This window comes from Nothobranchius furzeri, chromosome 8 (genome assembly GCF_043380555.1).
Source record: "Nothobranchius furzeri strain GRZ-AD chromosome 8, NfurGRZ-RIMD1, whole genome shotgun sequence".
Classification (NCBI taxonomy): domain Eukaryota; kingdom Metazoa; phylum Chordata; class Actinopteri; order Cyprinodontiformes; family Nothobranchiidae; genus Nothobranchius; species Nothobranchius furzeri.
In genome coordinates, this window is record NC_091748.1 from 51189674 (window position 1) to 51206399 (window position 16726).

The 16726-nt window shown below is 45.0% G+C and overlaps 1 protein-coding gene across 2 annotated transcripts; it reads right to left on the minus strand.

Moving 5' to 3' along the window:
* Window positions 1-11: 11 nt before the first annotated feature.
* On the minus strand, window positions 12-16706 carry si:dkey-110c1.10 (unconventional myosin-Va). Of its 2 annotated transcripts, none has more exons than XM_054730114.2 (35): window positions 16546-16706; window positions 16037-16147; window positions 15795-15963; window positions 12573-12717; window positions 12352-12508; window positions 12138-12281; window positions 11954-12035; window positions 11765-11872; window positions 11553-11665; window positions 11210-11478; window positions 11048-11129; window positions 9290-9430; window positions 9075-9206; window positions 8911-8994; window positions 8721-8837; window positions 8549-8646; window positions 8369-8455; window positions 7939-8259; window positions 6893-7049; window positions 6588-6827; window positions 6295-6504; window positions 6129-6222; window positions 5881-6029; window positions 5589-5795; window positions 5409-5509; window positions 5215-5329; window positions 5025-5130; window positions 4804-4914; window positions 4425-4576; window positions 4219-4308; window positions 3269-3401; window positions 2895-3192; window positions 1839-2013; window positions 1680-1760; window positions 12-1595 (listed from the first exon to the last, which is right to left on the minus strand). In XM_054730114.2, the coding sequence occupies exons 1-35, from the start codon at window positions 16570-16572 to the stop codon at window positions 1434-1436; spliced, it is 4968 nt and encodes a 1655-aa protein (XP_054586089.2). In that variant the 5' UTR covers window positions 16573-16706; the 3' UTR covers window positions 12-1433. The 2 variants fall into 2 exon arrangements, with proteins under 2 accessions (XP_054586089.2, XP_015827032.3); XM_015971546.3 differs by having other exon boundaries at window positions 4804-4926.
* Window positions 16707-16726: the final 20 nt, after the last annotated feature.

Consider the following 16726-nt stretch of genomic DNA (forward strand, 5'->3'; position numbering starts at 1 on the left):
GCACACATAGCTGGAAATGCCACGAAAACGTTCTTTATTTCTTGCTGTTGACAATGAAACTTCAGATGGTCGATCAGGGTGACACGGGAGCAGTTAGAGGGCAGAAGAAGCACAACGAAAAGCACACCGGTGGACAGACATGCATGACCGTTCCCGCTCTGCCCGACTGACTGCGCTACGAAAACATATAGAAAATAAAATAGACGACGCCGGTGGCGTACTTCCAGGAGAGGTGCATGATGGGAACAACAAAACAAAAACTTGTATTGTGCCAGCACGCAGAATTTGTTGATGTTTAAATGCCAATTGTTGTCTTCTATATTTTGATATTTCATTCTTGTTTGCTATTTTTCAAATGTCTGTGAATATATAAATATGTATTACTGATGATGTGTAGTGGTACAAGGTACTTCGCATGAGAGTTTTTTTTATACACGAGATGTTTCTAATTCTGTTTTTGTTTTTATTTTTATTATCATTGTTATGGTTGTTCTTACTGGGCGGTTTGAGGCTCCCGACACTACAGTCTGACTGTTGGTTCCTGCTGCCAATAAAACATGTAAAAAAAAAAACATATTTTGATGCTTCAGTATAAAAACTCTGCAGAGTTTTTCAACATTTGTAGAAGTTAGTTGATATTTACTCAGCCTAGATGAACATTTTGGGATGAATCCGTGAGGAATTAAGGGCTTATTAAGTAAGGGGTCAGCAGTAGCTCAGGAGGTAGAGCGGGTTGTCCAGTAGTCGGAAGGTTGCAAGTTTGATCCCGGCTCCCGACAGAGAATTCTGCTGTTGTGGCCTTGGGCAAGGCACTTAACCCACCTCGCCTGCTGCTGGTGGTCAGAGGGACCGGTGGCAGCCTTGCCTCAGGACAGCTGTGGCTACTTTGTAGCTCATCACCATCAGTGTGTGAATGGATGAATGATACACTGTAGTGTAAAGCGCTTTGGAGTCATCTGACTCTGAAAGGCGCTGTACAAGTACGGGTCATCATTTATCATATTTACAATTGTACTGGTCAAAGTTCAGCAGGAATTAAACGTAGGTCATTCAGAGAGTCATCTGTAAGACTTTACAATAAGGGTCCCTTTATTAACGTTCCAGATATTAATTATAAAGTGTCCTTAACCCACTGTGCAAAGACCTAGTCTGGACATCCTACAGATGTGGTCTGGACCGACGGACTTAATATAGACACGATCTGCACGTCCATGTGACATTGACGTTGGCAGGGAAGGTTTGGACCAAGGGTCCAAAATAGGTTATTACTGCTTAATAGTGCACTAAGTAACGGTGAGAAAGGGACCCTTATTTTAAAGTGTCACCAAGGTCAGATAATCATTATTCATAACTTTTCTACAGAAAAGTACTTAAAAATGGACAAAACTTTCCTTTAAACTTGCTAAAACAGTTCAATATTCCCATCTGGTCTTCTAGGTTCTGCGTAAAAACGAGATCTTGAGGGAGTCTGGGATGACTAATTCCTCAACACTGATGATGGGGGGAGGCGAGGAGGGGAACGTCACAGGGAACACTCTCCTCACATCCAGAAGGAGCTGCGGAGGCTGACTGTCAGAGCGGCCTCTGAGGAGCTCCTGGAAAAAGCAAAAATAGAGACGGGTGACGTGTGAGACTCTCCACGCGGTGAGCGGTCTAAACTCCACAGCTGCAGGCCATACCTGGACCTTACGCATGAAATTCAGTGAGACTTTTTCATCAAGATCACTGTGTGGAGTGTAGAGGGCCAGAATCTTTGCAATCTGTCAAATAAATAAAAAAAATACCAGCACACATTTAAACCAATGACTTCACCTGCAGGTTTTAATGAGCAGACCCACCTGTTTGCTGGAGAGGGCAGTGCAGGTCTGAACTATGGCCTGGGCATCTGCATCCGTCTTTTTCCCCACTTGCAGCAGCTGAACTGCCTGGATGAGAGGCTCCAGTGTGGAAACAGCGCCCCCTGTCTGTAGACCTCTGCTTCGCAGCCACTCCTCCAGCAGGCTCACGTTGTAGCTGAGCAACAAACCAAGGTTAGAAAGAAACAAGGGAAGAATCACAGATAAAAGTCAAGGAAACCCTACAGTTGAGATTATTATATAACCCTGAACATAAACAAGGTCTCACGTTTATCCGTTTTATTGATTTAAGCCTGGTTCATGCTTCTCCGTCAGCTCCAACTGGGAGAGACACGCACGCACGGACGGAGATGTTTTGTTCTCATACTTCTCCTCTCCTGGGGAGTGTTGCAAAGCAATTCCCCGCCAGGACAACAGAGGGCGTAGCGTTGTTCTGTGGTCTCCTGTCATGTATCTGGTCCAAGATAGTGTTTATATTGTGTTTTTTGTATATAAGAGACTTTTTAACACAAACAAATTTGTCTCTCATTCTCCTCCACCTCTTCATGCCCTCTAAAACCTCTAAACCCACGTTTCCTGTCATTTCCGTCCACAAATAAAACGCTTGCTGCATCTTTTCACTCCTCCAGTCACGGGGAAATTAAACGTTCATGTTTTTAGAGTTTTTTCGCGAGGTATTCTTCAAGCTGCTCCGTGTCTGCCGCTAGTTATCCTCGGCTCTCTTTATGTTTTTGAGGGCACAATGGTGTAGACGACAGCGGTGCCATGACCAATCACAAGCTTGCGTTGTCCGTCTTGACGGACGGATGTTCAGAAAAGAGAGCTCGACTCCGTCCGTCCATGCGGAGCTCTCCAGCAGGCCCGCAAGGACGGATAATGGCGTTGCGTGCCTCCGCACTGACGCAGGCGGAGAAGCATGAATCAGGCTTTAGTTGTGATAAAAAGTGTTATTGGGGAGATTTCTTTCCTCAAAAAGAACACATCAGTTTTCTGAAAACAGATTATTTGATGACTGTATCAGAGCGGATTTGTCTCTACCGGATCTGAATGCCCCGGCTCCAGCAGCACATGTCTTTCCTCAGCAGTAGGTTGTTGAGGGCGCTGGCTGTGATGAGGTAGGTGAGCTGCCTGAAGGCCTGTTCAGTCAGACTCTGGGGCAGAGCCTGGCGGGTCAGAGCGGTGTGAAAGGCTCCAAGCTCCCTCAGCAGAGACGCCATCGTGGGGGCGTCCGCTCCCACTGGCCTAGGCTCCGAGCCCGCTCGCTTCCTGGACGCTGCCAGCTTCACCACCGAGCCAGACAGACCTGTGATGGTCTCACTCTCCAGCAGCGCTGGGACTGAGGAAGTGGAGGATGTAACTCAGAGGAGGGCGAGGCACATGCAGCAGTATCTCAATGCGTGCTGAAAAGTTACCGATGAGTTTTTGAAGCCGAGTCTCAGTGATGGAAAGAAGCTGCTGATAGGCCTGGATGCAGAGGTCACTCAGGGTGCGGATGAGGTCACTCAGGTCAAAGGTCAAAGGAACCAGTTCATCTGAGTCACGGTTCTGGAATTTAAAGGGATATTCCACCTACTAAAATGTAGTCATCAGAGCTTGATAAGGGAAAAAGTATTTTGTAACCAGTCCAACCAATCACCTAATCTGGCATTTCATTAGCTTTAGCTTAGCATAAACAGTGTAAGTGAATGGTAACAGCTAGCATTTCATACGAAAAGTCATAAAAATTACGCAATAATGGTACAAATTTTTCTTCTTGACCTTTTATTTTCATCACAATTTTTTTCTCATTTTAGTAATATTTTAATCACTTTTTAAAATATTTTTTATACTTTAATTTTTTTTTGTTTTTGTGAAGCGCCTCGTGATTTTTATCTTGAGAGGCGCTATATAAAAGATCGTTTTCTTTCTTCTTTCTTTCTTTCAAAGTTCATATCGACAGCAAATGAGAAATTATGCAAAGACCTCCATTAAGTCCTGTCATTAAGTTTAATGTTTTCACCCGAATGACAGTAAAGGCCTACCTTTAGCGCTGCAGCGCCATGTTCTTGAGGTTTGCAGCAGCGGCTTACAGCGGTGCAAGGCTAAACCGGTTATCAATCATTACAGAGTAATTTTCATGACTTTTTCATACAAAATGCTAGCTGTTACCATTAATACATAATTTATGCAAAGCTAAAGCTAACAGAATACTGCCGGATTAAGGGAAAGGTCGAGCTGGCTGCTAAATTCTTTTTCTGACTTATTTAACTCTTGGGAATATGGCAATAGATTAAATCACATGTAGGGTGGAATGTCCTGAAACCAGATTGTCTATAAATAAAAACAAATAATGTGTTCTGTGTGAAATAATGATGTAGGTGACCTGATTCGACGAGTGTTGGGCCAACAGGTCGTGAAGCAGACAAATGTTTTTTAGCCACAAAGCGGTCATGTCTAGGTCAGCAACATGTTTCTGTAGAGACAATCAAATCAAACGAGTCCTCTGTTAATGCCTGACCTCAAAGTCTAACATGAAGACAAAGTAAAGTTCAAACAGGGACGGATGAAGAGAGGAGGAGCCTGGATTACCTTCAGAGCGGCCTTCATGGCAGAGATGGCGGCGCCACAGAGCGAGCGAGCTCGACTTTGGTCTCCGCTGCAGTCGGCCTGACGGACACACAGGAACAGGACGCTGGCCGGAAGACCAGGAGACAGAGACAGAGCGCTGTCCACACGGATGTCTGAAGGACAGAAAGGGACGCTGCAAATCCAAGTCTCACAGTTCAATAAACACGTTGACTTTAAAAATGCTAACGTCTGTTAGCTTCATATCGGCATTTCATCAGGTTGAGATTGTAAAGAATGATCAGGAAGGACCCAACATTGCACATAATAATTGTCCATCTTTAGGCTTTATGGAATTTTTGTATTATTTTATGCCTAACAAAGTTTTTTAAAAAAATCTCACCTGTGACGAGGTTCTTGATGAGTTTGTTTTCATCTCTTTTCCTACACTCCATCAAGCCAGTGGCGGCTGCTGGTTTCAGCTGCGACGGACAGAAAGCCTCTGTGGTCGAAGCTGTCGGGAAAACTATAAAAGCAAAAATCACCTCGGCACAAAATGGACGGGAAGCAAACATCCCAGTAAAGAAGACCGTTCCCTCCCAACCTGCCGAGGTGAGCTCTCACCGTGCGTCAGCAGCCGTCTGAGCAACGCCGTGTTCCTCAGCTCCTTCACCTCCCTCCTCAGCCTCACACACTCACGCTCTCTGGCTTCTAGCAGCTCCTGAAGATCCTTTTGGAAACAACAGATTTCCAACTGCTGCATACTGTGGGTGTTTGCTGTGAATGTTCACCGGTGACTTGACTAGATCTGCACCTGCGTCTGCGCTGCAGAAGAAGAGCAGGTGATGGCTTGACTGAGCTGAGACCTCAGAGCCTCCAGCTCCTCCTCCCGACGAGCGTCCTGCTGACGGAGCTGGCGCTCCAGGAACCTGATTACCACAACGACACAGGTCAAACTTCATGGGTTTCTGTGGAACACTAACAGGCGTGAGTGAGTGACACACTGACTTGTTGGCCACTCGTACAGCATCGTAGGCGTGCTCCAGGTCTTCTCTCTTCACCTTCACAGCCGGATCTTTGGGCACATCTGTTTTCTCCATCAGCTGATCCTGTCAATCAAAAGTGTGACTTTAGATTCTTTTGTCATCATGAAATATTTTTCATGGCTGAACTCTCCTCTTTTCTCACCAGTGGCGTGTCTAAGCTCCACACCGAAAGCCTCCTCTCCTGACTGGGAGATGTCACGCTGTGTCTTCGTTCCTCCTCTGGAGACAACGGGAAGGGAGACGTGAAGAGGGAGGTGGGAGACTGGGGAGACAGCGGAGTTGGTGAGGGGGAGAGAGGCTCGAAGCTCAGACTCTGAGTGGAGTCGGTCCTTCTGTGTCCTTTTCCGCGCTGTTTTGTGAGGAGAACATTAAAAAAACATGGAGCTTGGAGATGCTTTAGAGCGGGAGGAGAACGTTCAGGAGCAGCTCTGAACCTCGGAGAGCAGACTCATCTCCCTGAGGTTGTCGTATCGTTGCTCCAGCCTGGTGAAGTCCCTCAGCAGGCCCTGGTACTTCAGCCTCTCCTCATCCAGTTCTGTCCGAAGAGCCAAGCTGGCCTGCAGCACCGCCTGATGCACACACTCTGCACACACAGAGAAAAGAGGTGGAGTCAAAGGTGCAAAAGGAGTGACACGGAAACCAGAGGAGAAGAATTCAGAGTGTTCGGAAAGCAGAGATCCACCTCGTTGTGTTTTTTCTTGCTCAAGCAAACGAGCGGCGAGATCCTTTTTCTCCATCTCAACACTTTCCTTTTCTTTCTTCAGAGCTTGTAACTCCTTAAATAACAGAAGATACAGATGTTAGAATCATTTATAGATTCTAATAAATCTAAATGTGAAACAGCTCACCTGTCGTAGGTGTAGGATCTCCAGATCAGCTTTCTCCTCGGCTCTTCTCCTCTCCTCCACCTCCTTCTCACTGACAGCAGGACCAGGAGGAGGTTTTCCACGTTTCTGGCTCTCCAGCTTCTGTATGATCGCCCTCAGTGCCTCCAGCTCACTGCTGAAGGCCTCTCGTTCTGCGTTGAGGGTCTCTCTCAGAGCACAACTCTCCCTCACCTACAGCACACAGAAACAGCTTCTTGTTGCCAACATTCACTGAATCCCGACCTCTCTTTGGGTGTTGTGTGGTTGTAACCCACCTCCTGGTCTACTCTCAGCTGCAGTTGCATCAGTTTGACCTCCATGCCCTTGTTCAGCTCCCTGTAGCGTTCCACTGAGCGGGCTTCGGCCTTCAGTTTCAGCAGCTCCCTCCTGCTGGCCTTGCGCCGGACGCAGCACTGCATGAACACCACCGCCCTACGCACCCGCCTGTAGGCACATCTGGCCAGCCACCCTCGCACCCAGGCTTGCAGCAGCGCCGCCGCCCTCACCTCCACCAACTGGAGATCAGATTTAAACTGTAGTTTGTGTTTTTAACTCTAAAAGATGTGGTTCCCGCACTGACCTGTCTGTGCCTGCGGCGTGCCAGCGAGCCCCTGGTGAAGGCTTGGATGGTGACTGTGGCGCGCCGGATCATGAGGAAAAGCTGTCGGACCACCGCCATGCGGAAGGTCTTCTGGATCACTACGGCTGCTCTGGTGTAGCGAAGTGTCAGAGCTAGTCTGCAGCCACAGAAGGAGAAAATCACAGGACAGGTCCTTCAACATAAAGCTTTTAAATCAAAATAAAATTAAGAATTCTGCTTTGATTATAGAACAGTGAAGCAGACACGAGCTGGGCTGAAATAGAAACATTAGTTCTAAGTAGTTAGTCAACAAATCCCTGACTGATAAAATTTGGAATTTGGCTAATAAATAGTTCCTATCAGCTAAATTTAATTTAACAAAATCAACAGAAAAGAGTTTTTTATTTAACTCTATGAATATCAATAATCAGAATTGAATGGAAACTTAATAAAAAAGTATTTTTAAATAAAACTGGAAAATGTTTATTTAAATAAGATCAGAGTTTGACATTAACAATCCTCTAAGGGGAACAATTTGTGCTTTTAGGGTCATCCTTTAACTCTTAACCCACTTCCTGTTGAGGTTCAATTTGATCACAAACCACAACCTCACTAGTAAAATTAGGAATTCATTGTTCATTGCACAGAAATCTGGACCAGACCATGACACCACCACCACCATGCTAGGACCCTCTCCTTCATATATCAACACACAGCCTTCATGGGTTGGTTGTAAGTGTAACTAGAGCTGCTTTGTTGCTGTTAACTGGGAGGTAAATGGAGTTTCCTTCATTTGTGCTTAACAAACACTAAACGTTGTTATTTTTAGACTGTATAACAACTTTGTATGATTCTCAAAAATCTCCTTTCTCTCCACACCACCAGCCCTAATGAGAAGACTTTATTTATTTGTTTGTTTGTTTGTTTGTTTTTTCTTACAAAAAAGCTGATTAAATCAGTTAATTTTAAATCTAGGACTAGTTTAGGTCACTGCAGAAATAATGTAAAGTATAAATAATCAGACACAGATGAGCATTGATCCTCACCGCCTGGCCAGAGTTCCTCTGCTGTATCTCTGTAAGATACCAGCAGCCCAGCAGATCCGCCGGAATCTGACTCTCTGCAGCCATCCTTTCAGCCGGCTCTGGATCATCACAGCAGCAACTCGCAGCCGCTCAGATCTCAGCCTCTCCAAAACGGCCACCTGACCTGCTCGGAAAAACACCTTGGTTTTCCCAAAGCAGTACTGGTCTGGGTCTGGGATGAGCTCAGGCAGGGCCTGTCTGCACAGAGCCTGGGCCTGATCCTGGTGCTGAGGTCCCCGGAGCAGAAGGCGGTACCTGCTAAAGAACTCCTCATACGTCCATCTAGGTTTGCCATGCGAGTTTCAGGAGAAAAACAACCAGATGTTTATGAAACTTTACATTTTTTTGTAGGAATTTAACAGAGAGAGAACATCTTAAAAGTGCTCAGAACCTGGATGGATAACCTGCGGCGCTGATTCGGATCGTCTCCAGAACACCACAAGCTCTCAGCTGCTGCACTGTCCTCTTAGGATCAAACCTAACAAAGTATTTTATACCTGCTAAGTAAATGTAAGTGCACGTTACCAAGTAAAACACACTTTACTGAGAAGGTGTAGCTATGAAAACGCACATAAAAGGTGTTTTGAGATCGTTGGGTTTGATGCAGCGGACGTAGTGAGGGGTGGTGCTGTTGAGAGTGTCCATCAGCATCTGTAAGGACTGACGAAACTGACGACAGAACAACAGCAGTGAGAGAAGAACTGAGGGACAGAACTCACCTGTAACAGGTGAACTCATCTTACCTGGAAGCCCACGGTCAGCTTGTGTTCCCTGGTAGCTCTCTTCCCAGAGAGGAGGCTCCCGTTGGCCACAGACGACAGCTGGGTCTGCTGCTGGAACAGCTCAGCCACCAGCTCAGACTGATGCAAACACACACCTCAGTGACACAGGTCACACTCTAACACCTGAGTTTTGCACTCAGCACATTACTACCTGACTTGCTCTGAGAATGTTTATGAGCTCCTCAAAGACCGTGTCTCTGTTTTTGTCCAAAAAGCCGGAGCTCTCATACTGCACCTGGTTCGAGAGAGGGGAAGAAACTTTTGGTACACGCTTTTTGGTTTGGATTCAAATATGAGACGCGGCGGGTGATGTACCGTATCAGCAAAGTGCAGGATGATGAAGGAGCTGTTGGACATGCGGGGTTTCATGAAGTGAGGATGGGGCTTACTGGCCAGGTGTTGGTCGTACAGCTTCAGCACCCAGCTTTCATCTGAACCTTTAGGCATCTGCGTCAAACCCACGGAGGATTAGGAGGACAGAAGGGATATCAGACAGGATACACCAATGTAAGCAAGCAAGCAGGACAGACCCTGCACTCCTCGTCCAACAGGTCAAACAGTCCCAACTGTCCCTCGATGAGGTTGATGCACTGCTGATTGTCGCTGAATTCAATCCTCCTCCAAGCCAGCTCCTCCCGCACGTACTCCTCCTGCTCTAGGTGGAACACGTGCTTCAAACCAGAACAAAACCAAAAACACAGCTCGGTCAACTTGATCAGAAATAGGCTTTCCATTCCTCTGAAAATGTCTGAATGTTTCCAAGAAAAACAGAAACATTTTGACTTCTCTCCTCTGATTGGCTAACAGCTACACGATTCTATCATTGACCCCATTTGCTTTGCAACGCTGATGTCTTATCTCCAAAAATAACTGAAGCCTGGAGGAGTTCTGCTGTGTGGTGGAGGTGCTAATGCTAACGATTAGCTTCTACTAACTGAGACGCTCTCTGCTGTTTCCTGGACGATAAACCAACAACAACCTGACCCATTGTGAGTCAAGATGGGTGAGTCCATGAATGTTAAGCGATAGCGTGACGTAGATCTGTCAGGGCTTTCTAATCCTAGGGTTTCACCGTCTATTTTCTATCAGAAGCTAATGCAGGAAATATGTGTAGCAGGGTAACTGCAGGTTTAAGGGAGCCAAATTTAAGACTTTTTAAGACCCCTTTTAAGGCCACTATGACCAAATTTAAGCTATAATTTCCAGCTATTGCCTGGAACCGGTGCTAACCATGTCACGAATGTGGGATTAGCCATCCAGTTACCATTAAACTTGCACTTCCTCATGGTGCAAGCTCCCACTAGCTTAACCAGCTAATGTGCTCATCTAAAAATAGTCCCCTTTCACAACCAACTGAATGTGTACAGTTCCACTTATGGCAACATCATACACAAAAAATGCTGAACACTAACTAGACATTCACGAAAATTTTATAGAAATAATATAATCTTGTTTATTGGGTCTTTGGTAATTCAAGACCTTTGGAAACTCTATTTAAGGATTATTAGTCATTTTTAAGGACTTTCAAGGCCTTAAATTTGGAAAAGCTAATTTAAGACTTTTTAAGACTTTTTAAGGACCCGCGGATACCCTGTGTAGGAGACTATTTTCACGTTCAAAAAAGTCGGAGTGATCGATTATAATCAGAAATAATAATAAAAAATGTGTTTTCAGTGAAGCACATCTTTAAGAGAACAAGCAGGAGCTAGTCACGCCAACCCCTCCCCTTCTCCGGCTGCTATAAACTCAGAAGCTGCAATATCTTGGAAAGGCTCAGAGCAGGTTGTGACATCACAAATGGGGACTTTTTGAAACAACTTATTTTAGACAGTTAATTCTTAAAACCAAACACTGACAAAAACAAACAGGTGAATGTTTATTTTCCACATCTGGAGTGTTTACAGAGGCAGTAGAGACCCACGTAGCATCACAAACAGATGTGGGTGAGTTTTGTTTATGTTTCCTTTAACCTAAAATAAATAATTAACCTTTTAGGCCTCTCAACGTTATGACATGACTGTCAAATTTCATGTGTCTGGAAATCAGGTTTCTAATGAGCACAGGACAGGTGGGTAATAGGAAACAAAAATAAGGATGTAATTCATGTTATAGAGTTTAGGAAAGCCTCAAAAGCAGAGAGAAAGTCCACTAAACTCTGGAGGTGAATGATTATTAATCAGAACACTAAACAACAATTCTGAACAAATCACGATTCTCATTATTGACTCATAAAAGTTCTCAAACACTAATAAAATGAGACATGTAGGTCAGAACATCCCACAACTCACCCTGTTGAACTGCTGCTGAAGTTTCTCGTTTGCATAATTTATACAAAACTGTTCAAAACTGTTCCGATCAAAAGTCTCGAACCTGCTCCAGAAGAGAGATTGGTCAGACCACTTTGAGGACACATGAGGAGATTTTACCATAGACAGCAAATCATCACTCACCCGTAGATATCCAACACCCCTATGAAGGATTTGGCCTTTGACCTCTGGGTGCGTAAGGCCGAGTTGAGCCTCTGGACCGTCCACGTAAACAGCTGACCGTAGATTTGTTTAGCAAGAGCATCTCTGGCTTCCAGAGCCTGCTGGCCGGTCATGGGTTTCACCAGCATCTCTCCTCTGACTGCAAGCCTGCGATGGCACAGCCAGTGGGCCATCTGAGATCTCTCCACTCCCAACAGCTTAGAGAAGACAGCCAGAGAGCGGTCCTCTGCCTGAGGAACAAACACGTCACACGTGGCTGCTCAGATTTTTGAGATTAGAGAAAAAAAATTTGATTCTTTGTTACATCAATGTAACTCCGGTCAGAACTTCTGCCACTGGCTTGAATGTTGACGTTTCCCAAATGCAGAATGGATGAAAGGATCCTGAAGAGCTCCATCTGCTGGTCAGGCTGCACACCTGCGGTTTCACCAAGAAGACAAGTCAAGTATTTGCTGTTTTCTCTTCTACTCCTTTCTGTTTTATTCCACAGAGCCCATAAATAAAATCCCAGCTGACCCAGAACGGTGAAAGCATTACGAGTCCGCTCCAGGTCGGACAAGTCATCGGTACCAGGAATCTGAAAGTCTCCTCCCTGGTTGGTATAGCGGAAATGTTCTGGCGCGTCTGGAGCCAACAGAGCGCATACTCAGATTATCAGTAATCTGGATGATTTAGACAGATAACTTGAATTTGAAGGGGTCTCACTCAGGTTGAGGGTTCTCAATTCTGGCAGCTCTCTGGATGCACACAGCTGATAGAAGATGTGGTAGTTCCTCTCTGATGACGCCTTCACCACATAAAAAATATACAAAACATAAATTAGCACAAAAGACAAAACTTTTCAGGTTTTAAAAGATAATCCTGCTGAACAGCAGTGTGTGAGTGTCACCTGGAACACGACCCTCGACTTCTCTAGCAGATATGTCCTCATGTTGGCACTGATGATGTCCCCCTTCTTACCAAATCCGATCTCTATGTACTTCCCAAAACGACTGCTGTTGTCGTTCCTTATGGTTTTGGCATTCCCAATGGACTGTCAGCACAACCCTGAGTTAGTCCTTGTCTCTGACTTTAGGAAGAGAGGAAACCTGTCAGCCTTTTACCTCCATGATGGGGTTTGACGACAGAACTCTCTCCTCCACGCTGGTCTTCTGAGCTGCTCCTCCAACCACAGCAAAGTATCTCATGGTGAATTTGGCAGAGACGGTTTTCCCAGAGCCAGACTCCCCACTGATGATGATGGACTGGTTCTTCTCCTCCCTGCTTGCACAAAGAATGCATCAGCAGTTGGATCCACCATGACTCCTGCTCCCTCATCTCTCACCTGGTCATGGTACGGTACGCTTCCTCCGCCACAGAAAAGATGTGAGGCTCCATGTCCGTCATGTCCTGGCCACTGTAAGCATCTATCACTTCCTCACCATATATGGGCAGCTGGTCATAAGGGTTGATGGCCACCAACACAATGCCTGAAGGAACAGAATGTGACGTCACCATGTGGGTTCTGAGTGACAGAAGTACACTGGCTCTATGTGACAAAGTCCCATCTGTACCGGGTCGGCCCGGGCCAGGTAGCCCCAGTCGGCCCCAGCCTGGCCCGGTTGATTCCACACATCCTTGCCTTAAGCCCATGTGGGCTGATTCTACCCACCAATCAGAGGCTTGCTCTAATGGAAGGTGTGAATTTGCTGTCAGCAGTGGGTGTGTTGGCCCTGGTCGGCCTGAAGCAGACCCCCTCGAGAAGAGGGCTGAGAAGGAGCCTTGGTTGGCCCGGAAAAATACCAGACCACCCAGATATGTAAACAACCTACGCTACCCGTCCCGGGCCGACCCGGTACAGATGGGAATGGCCCACTAGTCATTTGTCAGCTGTGAATAACCACAACCACACCAGGCACGGTTACAACCGGAGCTGTAGAAATAAGAAATCACTCCACTAGAACCGGTCTGGTGACACAATGATGATGCAAAGATCTCAAAAGGCAACAAATCATCCCACTTTAAAGACATTTAAGAACAAAGAACCTCAGAACAAGCTGAAGCTCTGCAGGCCTCATTTGGTTGAGGTTCGGGTCAGAGGTCAGGATTCAACAAAAAGAAATAGAGTCTATAGGTTTTGTTGTCATCAGGAATTGCCATCTCCCCTTTCCTCAAAATTATTTTGATGATCACCAAGATAATAGAGGGAGTATTCTGTGGACAGATAACTTTTGGAAGGCATGTGTCTCGTTGCATCTGCTGTAAATCTAACACTGGCCTTCATAAAAACGCCATTCCAACAGTCAGACATGGTGGCGGTAGAGTGGTGGTCTGGGTCACTTACCATAATTAATGGAACCATGAATTGTGCTAGAAAATCCTGAAGAACATTTGACCTTCAACCATTAAAGGTCGTTCATGATAATAGCGATAACAATTCCTCTGTCAGAGACACGGTACAAGTTCTGCAAAATTCTTGACAGCCGGCCCTCCCCCACCCCCCAAAAATATTGGGGTGGGGGAGGCAATTTTCATGCCCCATACTAGACATTTTCCACTTAATTTGCATGCTAAAATTTCAATAATAACATTAGTTGCTGCACAAAATTTCAGAAGCTGAAAGTTTGTGAACACAGAATCTTCATTTTGTGCACAGCTCAGAGTTTAAATCAGACATCTAACTAAAATTAATCAAACAAACCAATAAACTGTCCAAGTATTAAATATTCAAAACTGGTAACTAAAATTACATTTTAGTTGAAAATAATTTTAGAGCATTTATTATGCAGATGTTATTCGGGAATGCAAATATTCATTTCAGTTCAGTTCTGCAAAAGCACCAGGCTGCCCGGGGATGTGCCTGACTTTAAATCAGCTTTACCAAGGAGGCATATTGACCGATACTGATTTATAAAAATGGTAAATGTCAACCCGATATATCCTTCCATCGATATATCGGTCTACCCCTAGTTGTTACCACCAGGGTGGTTGAAGTTACAACCCCTTCTGATTCATGGATAGACCCCCCTGTGCCCTCGCTTCTGGGGTGCATCCAAAACGTTACACTTAGCTGCCTCTGGAAAGAAACTCATCCACTATAATGGCAGCTTATCACCACGTAGTACGTTTCGCGATGCTCTCATGTGCAGTGGAAAGGAGGGGTTAATCGGAAGGTTGCAGGTTCGAGCCCCGCTCAGTCTGTTGCTGTCGTTGTGTCCTTGGGCAAGACACTTAACCCACCTTGCCTGCTGGTGGTGGTCGGAGGGATCGGTGGCGCCAGTGCTCGGCAGCCTCGCCTCTGTCAGTGCGCCCCAGGGCAGCTGTGGCTACATTGTAGCTCATCCCCACCAGTGTGTGAATGTGTGTGTGAATGGGTGAATGACTGATTGTGTTGTAAAGTACCTTGGGGGGTTCCAGGACTCTAGAAGGCGCTATATCAAATACAGGTCATTTACCATTTACCAAGTTAGTTATTAGGTTTAGGAGTGAACTAGTTTTTTTACACAGAACCAGGTTGTTTATGATGTGTTTTTTTCACCTTTAACAAATAAATCAACATTTAAAAAATGTATATTTTGTATTTACTCAGGTTACGTTTGAGAATTGGGAAATTCTCATTGGGCCTAAAAATCCAAAAGAAGATGTCAGTAAGAAGACAAATGCTTTCCCTCCGCATTATAAAACTAATATGTTACAATAGGAATCAAATGTTTGTTAAAACTGCTAAACTGAACTAAATAACCTCTTTAAAAAACAAACAAATAAATAAACAACAGAAGTGCTGAAAAGCTCATCAACATCTTAAAAGAGAGGGAGTTGTCTCCAGTACTCAGCCTTTGACCTTCTGATTCATGGATAACAAAATGAGCTGTAACTGAGCAAACTGAGGCCTCCTGAGACCTGACCGTTTTCCTTTCGCAGTTAAATCTTTATTCCTCCTGGATATTTTGGATGAGTAGGACCTCACAGACATTAAATAAACAAGCAGTGTTTTTGAATATTTAGTTTAGTATAAAATATTTAAAGCAGGTCTGTGCTGAACAGAATAAATTATTATAGTGCAACAATCTGAGGTCCTCTTTAGCAGGGGCGGCTCTAGGGGGGGTTCCAATCCAGGGTGGGCCAGTGCCACGCTGTCAGCAAGCTTAGACCCCCCTGTGCCCTCGCTTCTGGGGTGCATCCAAAACGTTACACTTAGCTGCTTCTGGAAAGGAACTCATCCACTAAAACGGCAGCTTATCACTGCGTTACGCGATGCTCTCACGTGCAGTGGAAAGGAGGGGTTAAGATAGATGCCTGACTCTACTACATGTAATGCAGGTTCTATTAAAGCTTGGAAATTGAATTTTTGCCTACTCGTGCCATTTTTTGATATAAAGACCGACCATAACAATGTTGTTCCTGAGATAGATACCAACATATATTTTTGCAAATTTGTTTTATTTTGAAACTTATTGAAATGCCGTTGTATCTAAAGCAACTCTAACCGATTTCCTTTAGAGGCCACAGGATCCATCTGTAAGATGGTGAAATACTTTAGCTTGTCACCACAGTGGTAGTGTCTCACCACAGTACGTGTAGATACTGCTGTAGTCCAGGAACCGGACCCGGAGGTTGTGCAGCACAGCAGGCTCGTGGAGAAAACTCAGAGCTGTCAGGTCGTTCTCACCCTCCAGGATGTCAGGGTTCCCCAGCGGTGGGAGATCAGATGGAGAACCCAACGGGTAGTGGACCTCCTAGTAGAATGGGAAGTTTAATGTTTTTATTTTCAAAAGAATAATCTAAAGTGTAAAGTTCTGAATTTCTCACATTTCCATTCTGGATCTGCAGCAGAAGCTGCTTCTGTCCAGGCTTGTAGTCCTGCAGGAGCCGAGCAGAAACCCAGACTGATTCTGGATCAGGGACCCACACACTCGCCCCCTAACAGAACAGTAGATATTTACAGTCAGGCAGCTGGGAAACTCAAAAATAAAAACTGAACCTGAGGATTTGCCTTTTTTTTCCCTTTCTTTAAAACAGTTTAATTGGCGGTGCCCCACCCTGGCAGGATATACTCATCAGCACAAAAAAGCGAATAAACTGTGTTAAAAATTAACACTGGTCACCCTCTCTATGACAACTTGTATGGAATACAGATTATTCACCATTTTGTTTATCATTTTACAGAATAAGTTGTTGTTCTCTCCAGGTGTTCTGCAGATTTTTTTATTTAACAGAGATTAATATTTAACGGGAACATTATCACTCAGTCCTGGCGTTACTGTACAACTAAAATTATTTATTTAGTAAAACTGCAAAAGAACTCACATTTGTCTTACCTTTGTGTATAATGCCAGAGTTGCCATGTTTTTTTCTTTAGAGAATGCTGGAGATGATTTAAAACCTCAGACTGGGCTGCATGTTTCTGAGATCAGCCAGCGTCTCCGCTGCACATCCTCACGTCCCGGTGGCATTTGTACTTTGTCCACGCTCACATAAAGACACAGTCAGGTTAACTGT